This window comes from Bombina bombina, chromosome 4 (genome assembly GCF_027579735.1).
Source record: "Bombina bombina isolate aBomBom1 chromosome 4, aBomBom1.pri, whole genome shotgun sequence".
NCBI lineage: Eukaryota > Metazoa > Chordata > Amphibia > Anura > Bombinatoridae > Bombina > Bombina bombina.
The window spans coordinates 107,709,194-107,726,513 of record NC_069502.1 but is presented as its reverse complement, the minus strand read 5'-3'; the positions used below and the strand labels follow the sequence as shown (position 1 = coordinate 107,726,513).

The following is a 17,320-nucleotide window of genomic DNA, read 5'->3' as shown; positions in this document are numbered from 1 at the left end:
TAGTATATAGAGAGGATGTTATCCAATTAAACATTACCAACATAACTTAGGTTAGGTGTCATGTACTAGGTATCATGTGTGCTAGGTATCATGTGGGCTGGGTATCATGTGTGCCAGGGTGCCAGGTATAATGTGTGTGAGGCACAGTGTGTGCGAGGCACAGCGTGTGCTAGGTTAAATGTGTGCTAGGTACCGCGTGTGCTAGGCAAGGCGGGTGCTGGGCACGGCGTGTGCTAAACAAGGCAGGTGCTGGGTACAGTGGGTGCTAGGTATAATGTGTGCTAGGTATCATGTGTGCTAGGTGTCATGTGTGCTAAGTACCATGTGTGCTAGGTTCAACGTACGCTAGGTACTGCGAGTGCTAGGCAAGGTGGGTGCTGGCTACGGCGTGTGCTAGGTATAGCATGAGCTAGGTACAGTAGGTGCTAGGTACGTGTGCTAGGTACAATGTGTGCTAGATACAATGTGTGCTAGGTATAATGGGTGCCAGGTAGAATGTGTGTTAGGCACAGCGTGTGCTAGGTTCAATGTGTGCTAGGTACCGCATGTGCTAGGCAAGGCGGGTGCTGGGTACGGTGTGTGCTAGGTATAGAGTGAGCTAGGTACAGTGGGTGCTAGGTATCATGTGTGCTAGGCACAATGTGTGCTAGGTATAATGTGTGCTAGGCACAGAGTGTGTTGGATACAGTGCGTGCTAGGTACAGCGTGTGCTAGGCACAGCGTGTGCTAGGTACAGTGTGTGCTAGGTACAATGAGTGCTAGGTACAATGAGTGTTAGGTACAATGAGTGTTAGGTACAATGAGTGTTAGGTACAGTGTGTGCTAGATGCAATGAGTGCCAGGTGCAATGAGTGCTGGGTTAAGTGAGTGCTAGGTACAGTGGGTGCTAAGTACAGTATGTATCAGGTATAATGTGCATCTCACTTGTCTCTGGAAATTTCTTTTCTTTTTTTTTTTTTTTTTTGTGTTACCTTCATTTCAAGATGTTGACAAAACCTGCTCCTCAATCTATATGGATAAATCCATTAATATATATTACAGCAACGCATTCTGACTTGCTCTTTGGAGCATTAAACTTAATTTATAAGTATCCCCCCCCCATATTTAGCTCCAGGGTTCAATCTTGGTGAATTATTTTCACCACAAATCCCTGCAATTTACTTATGATGTATCAATGTTTCGACAGCTATTGCAACCGGACCTGCATGTCCGATCCTTATGTTTGTGTATGTTTGAACAGGGGTCCTGCGTGTCCCCAAGTGTTACCTTTCATTTGAAAACCGAATAAAAGCTCATTATAAAAAATAAAAAAAAGTACATATATTATTTCCTTTTCTTGATATTTCAGCCCTTCTAATTTTATTTATTTATATATTAAATTTTATATACTATATATATTTTAGTTTATTTTAGTGTATATCTGCATTTTCAGCTTTAAGCCTTTATTTGATAGTCCAGGCTAACATTTAAAGGCGCAACCACACTTTTTCGTTTTCCAAAACAATTTTGCTTCTTCAGCATTTGTTTTGTAAAGGTAATTATATATATATTTAATACAATCTAAATGGTTTCAATCTCTACAAAATATCTCTAACAATTATGTTATACAGAGTATGCATAAAAGCTAACATTCATAAAACTGCAAAAACTAGGCTATAGGTTACACAGAATACAGAGCTTAAAATGGCAAAGATAATTCTTTATAATTTACAACTATGTTTAGAAACTATTACATTTAAATCTCTACTCTAGCTACGAGGTAGAGCACACATTTGATGTCTTTTTGGACTTCTAGTAGCTCCATCCGTTGGAGTAAGGTCAACATCAGAAGCACCAGGTGGAAGGCGGAATGTAAATTTCTGTAGCAGCCTCGTAAAAAACAGAAACAGCTCCATTCTGGCTAAATTCTCCCCAGCACAAATTCTTTGGCCTGACAAAAACAAATGCACAATTTAGAAAAAGATAGGACAAGACCTCAGTTAAAAAGCCCTCTGATTATAACTAGTGGAACAAAGCTAAAAAAGAAAAAGGCAGCGCTAAAAAGCACAGAACAAAAAGGGGATATTTATAAATTTAGGATGATATTATTTAATCAATAATAGACTATAAGGTAAAAATATAAAAAATAATCAGAGGCTGGAGAAATCGTATGTTGATAAATTGATACAATTTAATATGTACAAAATTGACACAAAATTATATAAAATGTGGCGGGACGTCTCCCTGAATGAATAAAAGCAATAAAAAAAGGGAAATTTATTCTTACCTGATAAATTTGATTCTTTTACGGCACGATGAGTCCATGGATTTCATCCTTACTTGTGGGATATCGCCTCCTGGTCAGCAGGAGGAGGCAAAGAGCTGTATAAATAGCTCCTCCCTTCCCTCCCAACCCAGTCATTCGACCGAAGTTAGGAAGAGAAAGGAAAAGCCAAGGAGCAGAGGTGACTGAAGTTTAACAAAAGTAAAGACCTGTCTCATAAAACACAGTGTGGGTCGTGGACTCATCGTACCGTAAAAGAAACAAATTTATCAGGTAAGAATACATTTCCCTTTTCTTTTACAAGATACGATGAGTCCATGGATTTTATCCTTACTTGTGGGATACAATACCAAAGCTATAGAACACGGATGAAACGGGAGGGACAAGAGAGGGAACCTAAACGGAAGGCACCACTGCTTGAAGAACCTTTCTCCGAAAAAGCCGCCTCAGCCGAGGCAAAAGTATAAAATTTGTAAAATTTTGAAAAATTGTGAAGAGACGACCAAGTTGCAGCTTTGCAAATCTGTTCCACAGAAGCATCATGATTAAATGCCCATGAGGAAGCCACAGCCCTAGTGGAATGAGCCGTAATTTGTTCTGGAGGCTGCTGTCCAGCAGTCTCATATGCAAAATAAATGATACTCTTCATCCAAAAAGAAAGAGAGGTAGCCGTAGCTTTCTGACCCCTACGTTCCCAGAAAAAATAACAAACAGGGAAGATGATTGACGAAACTCCTTAGTTGCCTGTAAGTAAAAACTTCAAGGCATGGACCACGTCCAAATTAAGTAACAGTCGCTCTTTCTTAGAAGAAGGGTTAGGACACAGGAAAGGAACAACAATTTCCTGATTAATATTTTTATTTGAAACCACTGTAGAAAGAAAACCGGGTTTGGTACGCAACACTACCTTATCTGCATGGAAAATAAGATAAGGAAAATCACAGTGCAATGCCGAAAGCTCAGAAACTCTGCGAGCAGAAGAAATAGTAACCAAAAATAAAACTTTCCAAGATAACTTAATATCTATGGAATGCATAGGTTCAAAGGGAAACCCTTTGAAGAACATTAAGAACTAAATTCAAACTCCAAGGAGGAGCAATTGGTCTAAACACCGGCCTGATTCTAGTCAGAGCCTAAGAAAAGGATTGTACATCTGGAACATCTGCCAGACGCTTGTGTAGTAAAATAGACAAAGCAGAAATCTGTCCCTTTAAGGAACTTGCTGACAACCCTTTCTCCAATCCTACCTGGAGAAAAGATAAAATCCTGGGAATCCTAACCCTACTCCATGAGTAGCCCTTGGATTCACACCAATAAAGATATTTACGCCAAATCTTATGGTAAATTTTTCTAGTGACAGACTTACGCGCCTGAATCAAGGTATCAATGACTGAGTCAGAGTATCAATGACTGAGTCAGAGAACCCTCGCTTAGATAAAATCAAGCAATCAATCTCCAAGCAGTCATCTGCAGAGAAATCAGATTCGGATGATGGAAGGGTCCCTGAATGAGAAGGTCTTCCCTCAACGGAAGCTTCCACGGTGGAAGAGATGATATTTCCACCAGCTCGGCATACCAAGGCCTGCGAGACCATGCCGGAGCAATGAGGATCACCGAAACCCTCTCCTGATTGACACGAGCAATCACACGGGGAAGGAGAGCAAATGGAGGGAACACACAAACGAGGTTGAACGACCAAGGCACTGCCAAGGCATCTATCAGTTCGGCCTGTGGATCCCTGGACCTGGACCCGTATCTCAGAAGCTTCGCATTCTGACGAGATGCCATAAGAACAACTCTAGCCTGCCCCATTTGAGAATCCGATTGGCAAATACCTCCCGATGGAGTTCCCATTCCCCCGGATGAAAAGGCTGTCAGCCCAGAAAATCCGCTTCCCAGTTTTCCACCATTTGAATGTGGATTGTCGACAAAAAACAAGAGTGAGCCTCTGCCCACTGAAATATCTCGGTTACTTCTGTCATCGCCAAGGAACTCTTTGTTCCTCCCTGATGATTGATGTAAGTTACAGTCGTAATATCGTCGACTGGAATCTGATGAACCTGGCCGAAGCCAACTGAGGCCAAGCCTGAAGCGCAATGAATATTGCTCTCAACTTTAGGATATTGATGGGAAGTAGATACTCCAATTGAGATCATACACTCTGAGCCCTCAGGGAGTTCCAGTCTGCTCCCCATCCTATCACTATCACCCATGAGGGACTGCGGAAGCATGGTCCCTGGGATAGATGATCCAGCGACAATCACCATAAAAGAGAGTCCCTTGTCTCTAGCTCCAGATTTATCTGAGGAAACAAATTAGTGTAATCTCCATTCCACTGTCTGAGCATGCTCAGTTGCAGAGGTCCATTGCCGCTACCATCAACCCAATCGCCTCCATGCACTGACTCACTGATGGCCAATAGGATTGGCCTGAAGAGATCTGTATACATCCAGAATCTTAAACTGTCTGACCCCCGTCAGAAAAATATTAATGGATAGAGAGTCTATTAGAGCCCGCAAGAAAGGAACCTTTGTCTGTGGAACTAGCAAACTCTTTTCCAGATTCACTGTCCACCCGTGAGTCCTCAGAAAGGGTAGAACCATGTCGGTATGAGACTTTGTTAGCTGATAAAATGACGCCTGGATCAGATATATCATCCAGCTAAGGCGCCACTGCAATGCCTCGCGGTCTCAGAACCGCTAGCAGCAAACCCAGAAATCTTGTGAAAATTCTGAGTGCTGTGGCCAGACCAAAAGGAAGAGCCACAAACTGAAAATGTTTGTCCAGAAAGGCAAACCTCAGGAACTTGTGATGATCTCTGTGGATAGGAACATGAAAATATGCATCCTTTAGATCCATAGTAGACATAAATTGACCCTCCTGGATCAATAGAAGAATGGTACAAATAGTTTCCATCTTGAAAGATGTAACTCTGAGAAACTTGGTTAGGCTCTTGAGAGCTAAGATAGGTCTGACAATTCCCTCTTTTTGGGAACTACAAACAGATTTAAAAAAAAAAAAAAGTTTTTATTACAAAGGTGCAGCTAATCACCCGTAAGGGTCTCAAGGCGCTGCTCATTTTATCGCCTGTCCCCGTTCCTGAATCGGAACGGGACAAAATACTCCCATGAAGGATAGGTCTCTTACACAGCGTAAGAATGCCTCCCTCTTCATCTGGACTACAGACAATCGAAAAGAAGGAATCTTCATCTGGGGGAAGAATATTCGAATTCCAGCTTGTTATCCTTGAGACACTATTTCAAATGTCCAGGGAAAACAATAGAATTAGCCAATATGCCGCCACACCAGTGACGGTAGAAAACACACAGATGGTTGACATTGTAAACCTTGGTGTGTGACCTATAAGAAAGTATAGCCCATTAGGACTATCCTCCAAGGGTATGAAAATTCACGCAGTGATCGAAACCACTCTTTCCCCTAAGGAATGACGTTTAATCTCTTAGCTGAGACGGCTAAGGAAAACAGACTTGGAAACAGAGAGAATGCCATAAGAAAAATATGTTGCCGTTTGTAAAATGATCATCCAGTACCTGTATTCAAACCAACAACCTTTGTGCTGCAAAGCCACAAAGCTAACCACTAAGCTACCTTAGCTCCTTGGTTTAACCAACTCCGAAACATCAATCGCCGAGGAGAGAATAGGTTCAAAAGAGAAAAACAAACTTGAACATAGGAAACAACACAATTCCTTTAATTCACAAAATTAGCATTATGTCTGAGTACATTTGTCTCAGCCTCAGACATAAGGATGAACTTTCAAAGAAAATAACTGAAAACTGTTGAAAATAATGCACACAGAACAAGACGTTACTGTCTTTGAAACTCTCAAAGAAACTCATCCTTGACAGAGTTTGTACCATCCTATGCCGCAAAGGCTGACGGAACAAACAAAAACAGCCACAATTCTCTTAATAAAAATTTTCAGAGAAATTTTTTTACTGTTTCTTTAAATTTTAAAAGAAGGTGTTATGTCTGTCATGCAGAAAACCCGCCAATAACAACATAAACGTTGCAGCAAATAGACATCGCTATGATATCAAAAGCAAACTCTAAGCTAGGAACTGCAGAGCACTGCCTGTGGGTCAAAAAAGAATTTGGGCACCCCATGTAGAATATTGTAGCAGGTATTGACCGGTAACTCCATACTCCAAACAGTCACTGCTTTAGACAGAGAATCAACAATAAAAATTTTAATCAGGGAATGATGCTACTGTCTCTTTAAAATGTAAAAGAACAACAGTATCCCTCTATATGAGCTGCAGAATAGAAAACTTGCACGGCTGCAGTTAGGAGCAAATGCAAAAAACCTTGACCTGGCCACTGGTCCACAGGACCTTTAAGGGGTACATGACAGTGGACATGGGTAGATACAGGAACACAACTTATAAACAGTATGGTCAAAGTTAGTATGACACAGAAAAAAAGGGTTGCGTTTGCATATATAAAATGGCACACTGCCATCTTTCCAGGCTCCTTTATTGGTTAACCAAATATCTCAATTCACTCCCTTTCAGTAAAAATACTGTAAATGTAACCCCCCACAGCAGTGTGTTCCCTAGAACCGGAACTCCACCGCAACCGAGCCTGTGAAAAAATCACTGTGAGCCCAGAGAAAGGGGGGAACAGACACTTAAAGACGCACAGAGCCTCTGAACTATATAGAGGCATCTGGCGTCGATAGAAGGGATTAAGTAAAAGGCACACAAATCATGGCACGTACCTTAGCACCACCCATCGTGGGCGTTTAAGTTAATCTTCCCGGTTGCTATGACCTATCAAATGGAGCCGTCGGAGAATCACATGGCACTAATTAACACTAGCCAGCTTCCTGACCACAGTGAACCCCTGTAACGTCAACAATGAAGTAAATCTCCCAGGCGGCTGCTGCTCTCTATCCATTACAATAAGCCACAGGGAAAGGACATGCACAACACACGCATGTAAAGAACATCAGTTTTTGGGGTCTGTAGAAACACGGGAATTTAATAAAAAACCTCCCTGTCACCAGATTATATAAAAAATATACCCCATGGATTTCTCTGTCGCCCACAAGTTACTATGCACAAAAGCCGAGAGAGAGTAATAACGCCCTGCAAACACACAGTCGAAGCAGCGACTATTCTCATCACACCCCTGAACACAGATAACCCACCTGGGCTGAAAACATGTAGTAAATTAAGCCCTTGAAGGTAGTACTGAAAGGATAAATCCCCCTGGGCTGCAAATGGAGCCCTAGAAAGCAGTACTGAAATGGTAACCCTCCTGGGCTGCAAACATATAACAATTAAGCCCTTGAAGGCATTACCGAAGGGAGTCTATATGGGTTTTGAGGCAGCATGAAAAATGCCCAATAACTATCTACCCTTGATCACATAGGGAGAAAGTTATGTAGAGATCCCAAGTAACAAGGCAAGTGTATAAACTCTAAGTCCCCACACATCATATAGGGAAGCATACAGCCTATTCTGAATTAATCTTATGTCCCAGAATAATAAAGACTGCACTTACCTCCATGCTGAGTAACAGCATGAAAACGTTCCACAGGATCAAGAGGTCTTCTCCCTCCAGCAGCTCTGTGGACACAGAAGGGCCTTAGTTACTATATGCTAAGACCATAATCCAGAAGGGCAGCACAAGTATGGGAGGCGCAGTGAGGCTAAAACCCCACCAGTTCCCAGTGCCTAAAAGCCACCTGTAGCTCTACTCTAGAGGTGGACAAGGAATACGGCTACACCCTATAGTAAAATAGTAAACTTTGGCACCATTTCAACAATAATAAACTCTTGATTGAAGAATCTAAACTAACACCTCACTTTACCTCTTCCTATCACTAACACAGGCAAAGAGAATGACTGGGTTGGGAGGGAAGGGATGAGCTATTTATGCAGCTCTGCTGTGGAACTCTTTGCCTCCTCCTGCTGACCAGGAGGCGATATCCCACAAGTAAGGATGAAATCCATGGACTCATCGTATCTTTTAAAAGAAAAAATAACAGTATTTGGTCTTACCCACATATAGAAGTAAAGTGGTAGTAAAATAAGGTAAATCTATCTGTACATTAACCCATTACAAAACGGAATCCATAATAAAAAGCCAAAGTCTTTCCAATAAAGTAGTCGTATATAGCTCAATATCTTATAAAGGATCGATCACTAATAACAGATGATGTCTGTATTTTAGCGGAAAATGCCGCTGGAATAGCAATACCTTAACTTCGGATAGGGGATCACAGGGATGCAGTTAGTTGTTTGAATCCTCTCGGCGGCTCTGTCCATGCCCAGGAGGATTGTTAGCTTACAACTGCTGTGTGGGTAATCATGTGACTTGTCTGATGTCACATGGGGTTAAAGGTTGATGGTGTCTCCGGTATTTCTGTAGTGCTACAGTTGAAGAAATAAAGATGAAAAAAACCTCTGTATCAGAGGTATGATGATCTCCTTGTACTTTAATTCATCCAAGATGTTAGTGTAGATTGCCTCCCTCCGTATTTTGTAAAAACTCCACAGGGTGGGATCCCACCGGATCACTTTACTGGCCACCCTGTGGAGTTTTTACATAAAACGGAGGGAGGCAATCTACACTAACATCTTGGATGAATTGAAGTACAAGGAGATCATCATACCTCTGATACAGAGGTTTTTTTCATCTTTATTTCTTCAACATTAGCGCTACAGAAATAACAAAGACTGGAGACACCATCAATCTTTAACCCCACGTGACGTCAAACAAGTCACGTGATTACCCACACAGCAGTTGTAAGCTAAAAAATCTCCTGGATGCGGACAGAACCGCCAAGATGATTCAAACAACTAACTCCATCCCTGTGATCCACTATCCAAAGTTAAGGTATTGCTATTCCAGCTGCATTTTCCGCTAAAATACAGACATCATCTGTTATTAGTGATCGATCCTTTATCAGATATTGAGTTATATACGACTACTTTATTGGAAAGACTTTGGCTTTTTATTATGGATTCCATTTTGTAATGGGTTAATGTACAGATAGATTTACTTATTTTACTACCACTTTACTCCTGTAAGTGGGTTAGACCAGATACTGTTATTTTATATTGCTTTTATTCATTCAGGGAGACATCCCGACACATTTATAAAAACAAATGCACAACAATGAGAGAGGATGACAATTTATCTAGTAAGTACATAATAAATGATTGACTACTTCAATCAGAGAGCAATGTCCACCAAAGGAGCATTATATGAAAAATACTCACGAGATGGATTGGATGCAAAAACGTATTTTCCATACAGTGCTCGTTTGGTTTCAGGGATAACACACTATTGTGATTCTGGTAGGGGCGGACTGATCAGCTGGGCAAATCGGACATGGACCATGGGCCCAGCATGTAGGGTGGCCACAAATTACATCTCCATGGCTTCTGGTGTGCTGCTTAAGTGGAGGCTGACAGCTGTCCTATCAGTAACTTAGCATTTACGATTGGGTTTAGTGGGGGCCCTGGCCCTTGATGTGGGGTTTGTTGCTCGGGGGGCCCTGTCATGGGTCTGTCACTGTGAGGACCATGAAGTGTGGGGTCTGGTCCAGGAGGTTGGAGGTCCTGTCTCTGACCCTTGACGTTGGGTGCCCTGGCCCTGGAGGTTGGGGTACCTGGTGGTAGCAGTGCAGGGAGGCTACCATGTTCATTAACATAAATTTGAATACATTTGGGCCAGTGTGAGACAGTGGGGGCCTTTCCTAATTTTTGCCCGGGGCCCTGATTGGTCTCAGTCTGCCCCTGGATTCTGGTTACTTCAAGACTGACATTCCATTCCTGAAGCTGTACCTTGTGTAAAGAAGTGCTGCCTTTCCATATATCAAAAGTATCTGAATCATGAAAGTTTAATTTTGATTTACATTCCCCTTTAATAGTCTACAGTGGTAGAATACAATTTAAGCTGAAAGTATGCAGAAGCTGTATAGCGGCACTTTTCTCATGCCCCCAGTAGCAGTCTATAAAATACAGCTGTTGACTGGTCCACATGCACCAGACACATTTGAACAACAATAAACATTTCCATATGTTCTAAATCAGCGCTGGATTTTTGCAAATGATTTCAATGTCTGGGTTAAAAATTGGCTAAATTTATTGGTTTATTTTTATTTTATTTATTTTTAAACAGTATGCTTGTGTTATACAGCTGTACAATGCAATTGGTTATCTGTTTAACAGCCAGTTTGGGAATCACAGAACTTAAACACGTTAGACCCAAGTACACATTACTACTGTTTCACTAAAATTTTTCACGTAACATGATCAAGTATAGCGTATTTTTCCTATACTATAGTACACTGATACCTTTCTGATTGATTTTTCTTTATAAAGCACCTTTTCACACCTGTTGTTATGATAACATAATATGTTTAATACCTGCTGAAAATGGCATGAATGCGTCATTCCGCACAAAATTCCCTTCAGAATCAAGAAAGTGTTGAGGGTAAAACTCATCTGGTTTCTCAAAATAATCCTTGTCTCTCAATACAGAAGTGAGCACTGGGAGAATGACGGTCTCCTAGAAACAATTACATAATGATGAGTCTCTAAATGTTCATTGTAGATCAATATTGGTAATAATAAATCAATAATTTCGCGTTGCATTTGAATAGTAAATTAATTATAGTATGTATAAATGACTTCATTGCAAAGACTTTTGAAATACAACATTCTACAGAACCTTTTTCAATCAATTTTCATTAAATGTTGTTGTTTTTTTCCACCAGTTGTTTGTTTTTTTTTTTTGTTAGTTTTACTGAATAGTTTATTTTACTTTCTTTCCATTAACAAAAAATAAACTCTCTCACCTGTGTTATTTTTTTTTAATGTGTACTTCTTAAAGCGAGTGCAGAGTCCTTGTGATGCAAACCTGCAACCGCAAGTTAAAGTTACTTGAACCCCCCAAAAAAATATTTAACTGAATTTCCAATTTATTTCTCTTATCAAATGTATTTCATTCTTTTGGTATCCTTATTGAAAAGCAAGTGGGTAGGTTGGGGTAAATGCATATGTCTGGAGATCTATATTGCAGTACTTTTGCAAGAATGATTTTGACAATTTTATACAGTTGCAAGAACACTAGATGGAAGCAGATATTCCCTTCAACAAATAATACCACGAGAACAAAGCACAATAGATAATAGAAGTAAAATGGAAACTTTTTTTCCTTCTAGAAGGCATATTTATTTAAAGGGACATTAATGTTATTAAAGGGGCCATCGCTAGGGTCAAGCTGTATATAGGTATGCACTTGCTGTTAGCTTCAAAATCAAAATATACAGCTTTATCTTACCATTTTGTCATGCAAATTTTTTTTAACACATTTAAACAGTACTTTTTTATTATGATACTAGTTGATAAACCTGCCCAGAGGGCAGTCTGTGTGTTAAAAATGAAACCCCCCAAGCTACAAAAAAATAAAAAAGTAAAAAATACAGAAAAAAATAAACAACGCTATCCAAAATAATACAATTAAACCTAAACTAATACCCCTATAAAAATAAGAAATCCCTCACAAAATAAAAACTTCCCCTAATCTAATACTAAACTACCAATAGCCTTAAAAGTGCTTTTTGTAGGGCATTGCCATAAAGAAATCAGCTCTTTTACATTAAAAATAACCAAACCCCCACCAAAAAAAACCTAACACTAATAAACCTAAACTGCCCATTGCCCCTAAAGGGGCATTTGTATGGGCATTGCCCTTAAAAGGGCATTAAACTCTTTTTCACTGCCCTTAAAAGGGCATTCAGCTCTTTTGCAATTTGCCCAAAAAAATCCTAATCTGAAAAAAACAAAACCCCCCAAAAATGTTTTAAAAAAATCCTAGCACTACTTCATCCGATGTGTGTGGTAAACTAAATATTAAATGCAAGGTACCGCAATCAATTTGGAGTACCTTGCATTCGTATTGGCTGAATTTTTCATAACAGCCAAAAGGATTAGAGCTACTAAAATCCTATTGGTTGTTCAAATCAGCCAATAAGATTTCAGTAGCTCTCATCCAATTGGCTGCTGAATTTTTCAAAGCAGCCAATAGAATTAGAGCTTCTGAAATCCTATTGGCTGTTCAAATCAGCCATTAAGATTTCAGTAGCTCTCATCCTATTGGCTGATTTTGATAATGTCAGCCAATAAGAATTCAAGGTACCCCAATAAATATGGGGTACCCTGAATTCAATCTTCAGTGTGCGGCGGGCGATCACATGAAGAGGAACCTCCACGCCTTTGCCGAGGACCACCCCCCACCGCCGATGACTGTCTCAGAGGATTGCCACTTCTTAGAAGACCTCTCTGGACCTCCGCGTCGCCTTCGCTGTCGATGAAGATGATGGACCCGCCTGGAAGAAGACCTTCTCCGCCGGACTTCTGAAACCGTGAGTACCTATTTGGGGCTCTTTCTTGCAAAAGAGCTGAATGCCCTTTTAAGGGCAATGAAAAAGAGCTGAATGCCCTTTTAAGGGCAATGCCCATACAAATGCCGCTTTAAGGGCAATGGGTAGTTTCGGTTTATTAGTGTTAGGTTTTTTTATTTTGGGGGGTTTGGAGGGTGGGGGGTTTTACTGTTAAGGGGGACTGTTTATTTTTAATATAAAATAGCTGATTTCTTTAGGGCAATGCTCTACAAAAAGCCCTTTTAAGGGCTATTGGTAGTTTATTATTAGATTAGGGGGTGTTTTTATTTTGGGGGGCTTTTTAATTTTCATAGGGATTAGGTTTAATTTTTTTTATTTTGGATAGTGTTTTTTATTATTTTTTGTAATGTTAGCATTTTTTATTTTCTGTAATTAGATTAATGTCATTTTTTTTATTTTCTATTGTAATGTAGTAATTTTTTTATTGTAATTAAGGGGTTAATTTAGGGGGTCTTTCTTTAGGGGGCTTAGTTATTAAATTAGTTTTTTGCATTGTGAGGGTTGGCGGTGTAGGAGTTAATAGGTAAATTAGGTTTAATGCATTGTGGGGGTTGGCGGATTAGGGGTTAATAGATGTATTATGTAGTTTGCGATGTTGGGGTTTGTGGATTTAGGGGTTAATAGTTTTATTAGGTAGTTGTTGTTTTTTTCTTAATACTTCGTCCAGGCGGTTAGTTTATTTTTTTCTTAATACTTAGTATGGGCAGTTATTTTTTTTTTCTAAATAACATTCAGGATGCGTGCGCAACTGGCGACGGCAACGGACAAACACAACTATAGTATAGATTTTTATTGTTAGTAAAAGTAAAAGTTACAAGATAACAAAGATAAAGTCAGTAAATAATGAGACATTACAATTCACATCTTTTAGTTAATCAAATAAAAACAAAAGTATACAAGTTAGAAATACTATTCAATAAACAAAGTAATAAAAGTCAAGAATTAGTGATTGCACAAACAATTGATATCCCAGTGATAGACAAGTTATCTCTCATTGTATTACATGTTAAAAGGTAGGTGACGTGCATCCTACCTCCCAGAAGGTAAAGGATACTCAAACAAACAACAAAGGCCTTATGCTCAGCTTTATCAAATGAATGCGTAAGCTTTTTGCTATTTCTCCCCATAGAAAGGGGGGTGGGGTGGGGGGGAAGACTACAATAATAGCTAGGAGGCTATATTAACCTTTTAATGCCGTTATGCCGTTCTATTCCGTCATAATTACACTGGGCTTTAAAGCCGTTATGACGGAATAGAACGTCATAGCTAACGGCTGTCCTGAAGCCTTCTGTGCTTCCAGGATTTGATAGTGGTCTGGAGGGCGTTCCTAGGGTTGTAGGGACGCCCCCCAGTGGTTTCAATTTGTCTACATCGGAACAGTTGTTCCGATGTAGACAATTTAACCCTGTCGCAAAAGGGTTAACTCAGCTCTGTTTCCCACAATGAACAGGGGCTAATCATTTATTGGTATTTGTTTACAAGAGAGGGTATCTGAAGGAATGTTGAGTTTTATATAAGGGACTCTGTCTATGTAGGATTCAATAAGGAAGAAATGGATGCTTCCAATAATATTAATAAAATTTTCAGTCTTTATTATAATCCAAATGTTTAAAACATATATTCGGGGTTACATCCAAACCTCAAAGTTAAACAAACATACTAGAGCGTAGACCTAGAATGGCTTACGCGTTTCGGATAAAACATCTGTAATCATAGCCTGAGGCTATGCTGTAGCGAATAATGTCTGCCGCACATTGATAAATGCCGACAGCATACACTGTTGGCATTTATCATTGCACAAGCATTTCTCGTGAAATGCTTGTGCAATACGGCCCCCTGCAGATTCGCTGCCAATCGGCCGCTAGCAAGGGTTCTCAATCAACCCGATCGTATCCGATCGGGCTGATTGCTATCCGCCACCTCAGAGGTGGCAGACGAGTTAAGGAGCAGTGGTCTTAAGACTGCTGCTTCTTAACTCCTGTTTCCGGCAAGCCTGAAGGCTCGCATGGAAACAGCTGCATTGGGGCCAATACGGGGCATGATAAATTTGCCCCTTAGTCTGAACTTCAAGTAAGTAGTAAATTTTATTCTGACAAATTTCAATACTAATAAACACATCAGGAAGATCTTTGCTAGAGTCAAAGGAGTTCAGTCCATTTCAGCAGCACTGGTATATGTCAAGGACAGTAACACAAACAAATGTAGTGTCTTTTTACTAAGTGTAATAGCTTTGTACAGATCTCAATCAGAGATCACTATATCCAGTCTTCTACTCCATGCTATAAATTTGCCAGGGAACCCCTACCAAATATTAAGAGAGCAGGCTGGCATAGTGGATGGAGAGAGGCCTGAAAAACCTACCTGCATCAACCCATCTTTTCTTCCAATTAGTAGGGTATCTAAGGTGTTTTTGGAAATTTCCAAACCTTTAAGAAACTAATAAGAGAACTCACTTGCCTGATGAAACGGTCCTGTGCTGACCGAGAAACGCGTTGCAAAAAATCAATAAAGAAAAGCCTGTTTTAAAACCACGACCCGGTTGACGTGGCAGTTTTATTTTCTGGCTGGGACATATACAAAGAACTTTGTTCGCTGAGACAGCAAGTTTTCTAAAGACGGATTTTAGTCTGAGACCAGCCTCTGGGAGATTACTCCAGCCTCCGGAGCACACACCTGGTTGTTTGTCCGTGAGGATCCACGCTGTTACCTCTGACTCTGCTATCCAGATTCCACGGGTCTCACGGTCGAGACCACCAGCGTACTGACTGCTGGTTTGAACGTCAGCCTGCTTGTTAGCACCTTATTGGTTTAAGGTGCAACTCTCCTTGTGAGTAGTATATTTTACACAGTTTTATCTCAATTTCTGCTGTTACAAATTACACTATGTGGCGTCCCTTGTTTTTGCTTTATTCGAGTCATAAATACGTTTATATCAGAAAGATCTCAATTTGGATGTGAGCTAACCACGACTGATGTTACTGGCAATTACTGTAATACTGGTGGGATATGGCTGATCTGCTGGAATACAGGTGGAATGGGGAGGAAGACAAACTTTGATGTAAGTCCATCTGAAAGAATTAGGAAAACTACTACAAAGAGACAGGTAAAGGTAAGAAAATAAAGGAAATATGAGAAAACATTTTTATCTTTTTTAAAATACTTTAATTCCACTATTTCAAGCCAAGACTATACCAACCTGCTGCTGGCTTTAAAATGGAAGCATCTTCCTCTGTGCAGAATGCCGGGAGGAGTTAAAAATACAATCTAGCTATGCAAGTTGCACAGTACTACGCAACGTGCGTAGGGAGATTGTAATTTTACTCCTCCGTCGGTTTTCACTGCTCTCCAGCCAGGCACTGTAGGGAGTTGCGGCACGACGGGGGTGACACCATCAGAGGAGATTAATTCCTGCTTGATGGTGTCAAGGACCACCAACATCTTCTCGTTGGCGACCACTGCTCTAGGATACATTATACATTATTTTTATCGTAATTAGTATTGTTATGGTTTAGGGGTTACCCCCTATTTTATCTATTTTATTATTAAAAGTTAATTTTTAAACCATCTTTCTTTTCTTGTTTTGTGTCATTGCTTCCTTCACATTACATTAGTACTTAAGCGAGTGCTCCTTAGTGTGTATCTTTAAGAAACTAAGAAGGCGAAGACATTCAAAGCGGAACCAGACCAGGATATGATAATATCTAGATGTTATGGAGCCTACCAAGGCTAAGGATCCCCGATCATACATATCAGTCAATTTAGTGATACCCATATCAGACCAAGCTTCCATATGGACAGTGGAGAGATTATAACAGAAGAGGCCTTTTTAAAGGACAAGTAAATACAGTAGATTTGTATAATCAACAAATGCATTATAAAAAGACAATGCAATAACACTTAGGGGCCTATTTATTAATGTGCGAGCGGACATGATACAATGTAGAGTATCATGTCAGCTGCATATTGATAAATGCCGACAGCATACGCTGTCGGCATTTATCATTGCACAAGCAGTTCTTATGAACTGCTTGTGCAATGCTGCCCCCTGCAGATTCGCGGCCAATCGGCCTCTAGCAGGGGGAGTCATTCAGCCCGATCGTATATTATTGGGCGGATTGAAGACCACAGCCTCAGAGGCAGCGGACATGTTATGGAGCAGCAGTCTAAAGACCGCCGCTTCATAACTGCTGTTTACGTCGAGCCTGAAGGCTTGCACGGAAACAGGGGCATCAAGTTCCATTCGGAGCTTGAAATTTCGGCCCCTTAGTCTGAACTTCAAATGAGTAGTAGATTTTATTCTGACAAATTTCAAAAGTTATGTCTATTTCCACTCCCCCTGTATCATGTGACAGGCATCAGTCAATAACAAATGCACATATGCGTATTCTGTGAATTCTTGCACATGCTCAGAAGGGGCTGGTAACTCAAAAAGTGTAAATATAAAAAGACTGTGCCCATATTGTTAATGGAAGTAAATTGGAAAATTGTTTAAAATTCAAATTCTATTTGAATTATGAAAATTTAAATTTGACATGAGTGTCCCTTTAAGTGGTGAATGGGAGATGGATGTGAGGCATTGTCAAAAGCCTTCTCGGCATTTAATGACAGGGCTA

The 17,320-nt window shown here is 40.2% G+C and overlaps 1 protein-coding gene across 1 annotated transcript in view; it reads right to left on the bottom strand.

Moving 5' to 3' along the window:
* Positions 1–771: 771 nt before the first annotated feature.
* Positions 772–17,320, bottom strand: part of LOC128655961 (cytochrome P450 2K6) — a 132,473-nt gene continuing 115,924 nt past the window's right edge. The window contains exons 9-10 of the mRNA XM_053709571.1: positions 10,669–10,810; positions 772–1,930 (exon numbers count right to left, since the gene is read on the bottom strand). Of these exons, the coding sequence (XP_053565546.1) occupies positions 1,749–1,930; positions 10,669–10,810 (324 nt within the window). The 3' untranslated portion in view covers positions 772–1,748. The remainder of the gene's footprint in view (positions 1,931–10,668; positions 10,811–17,320) is intronic.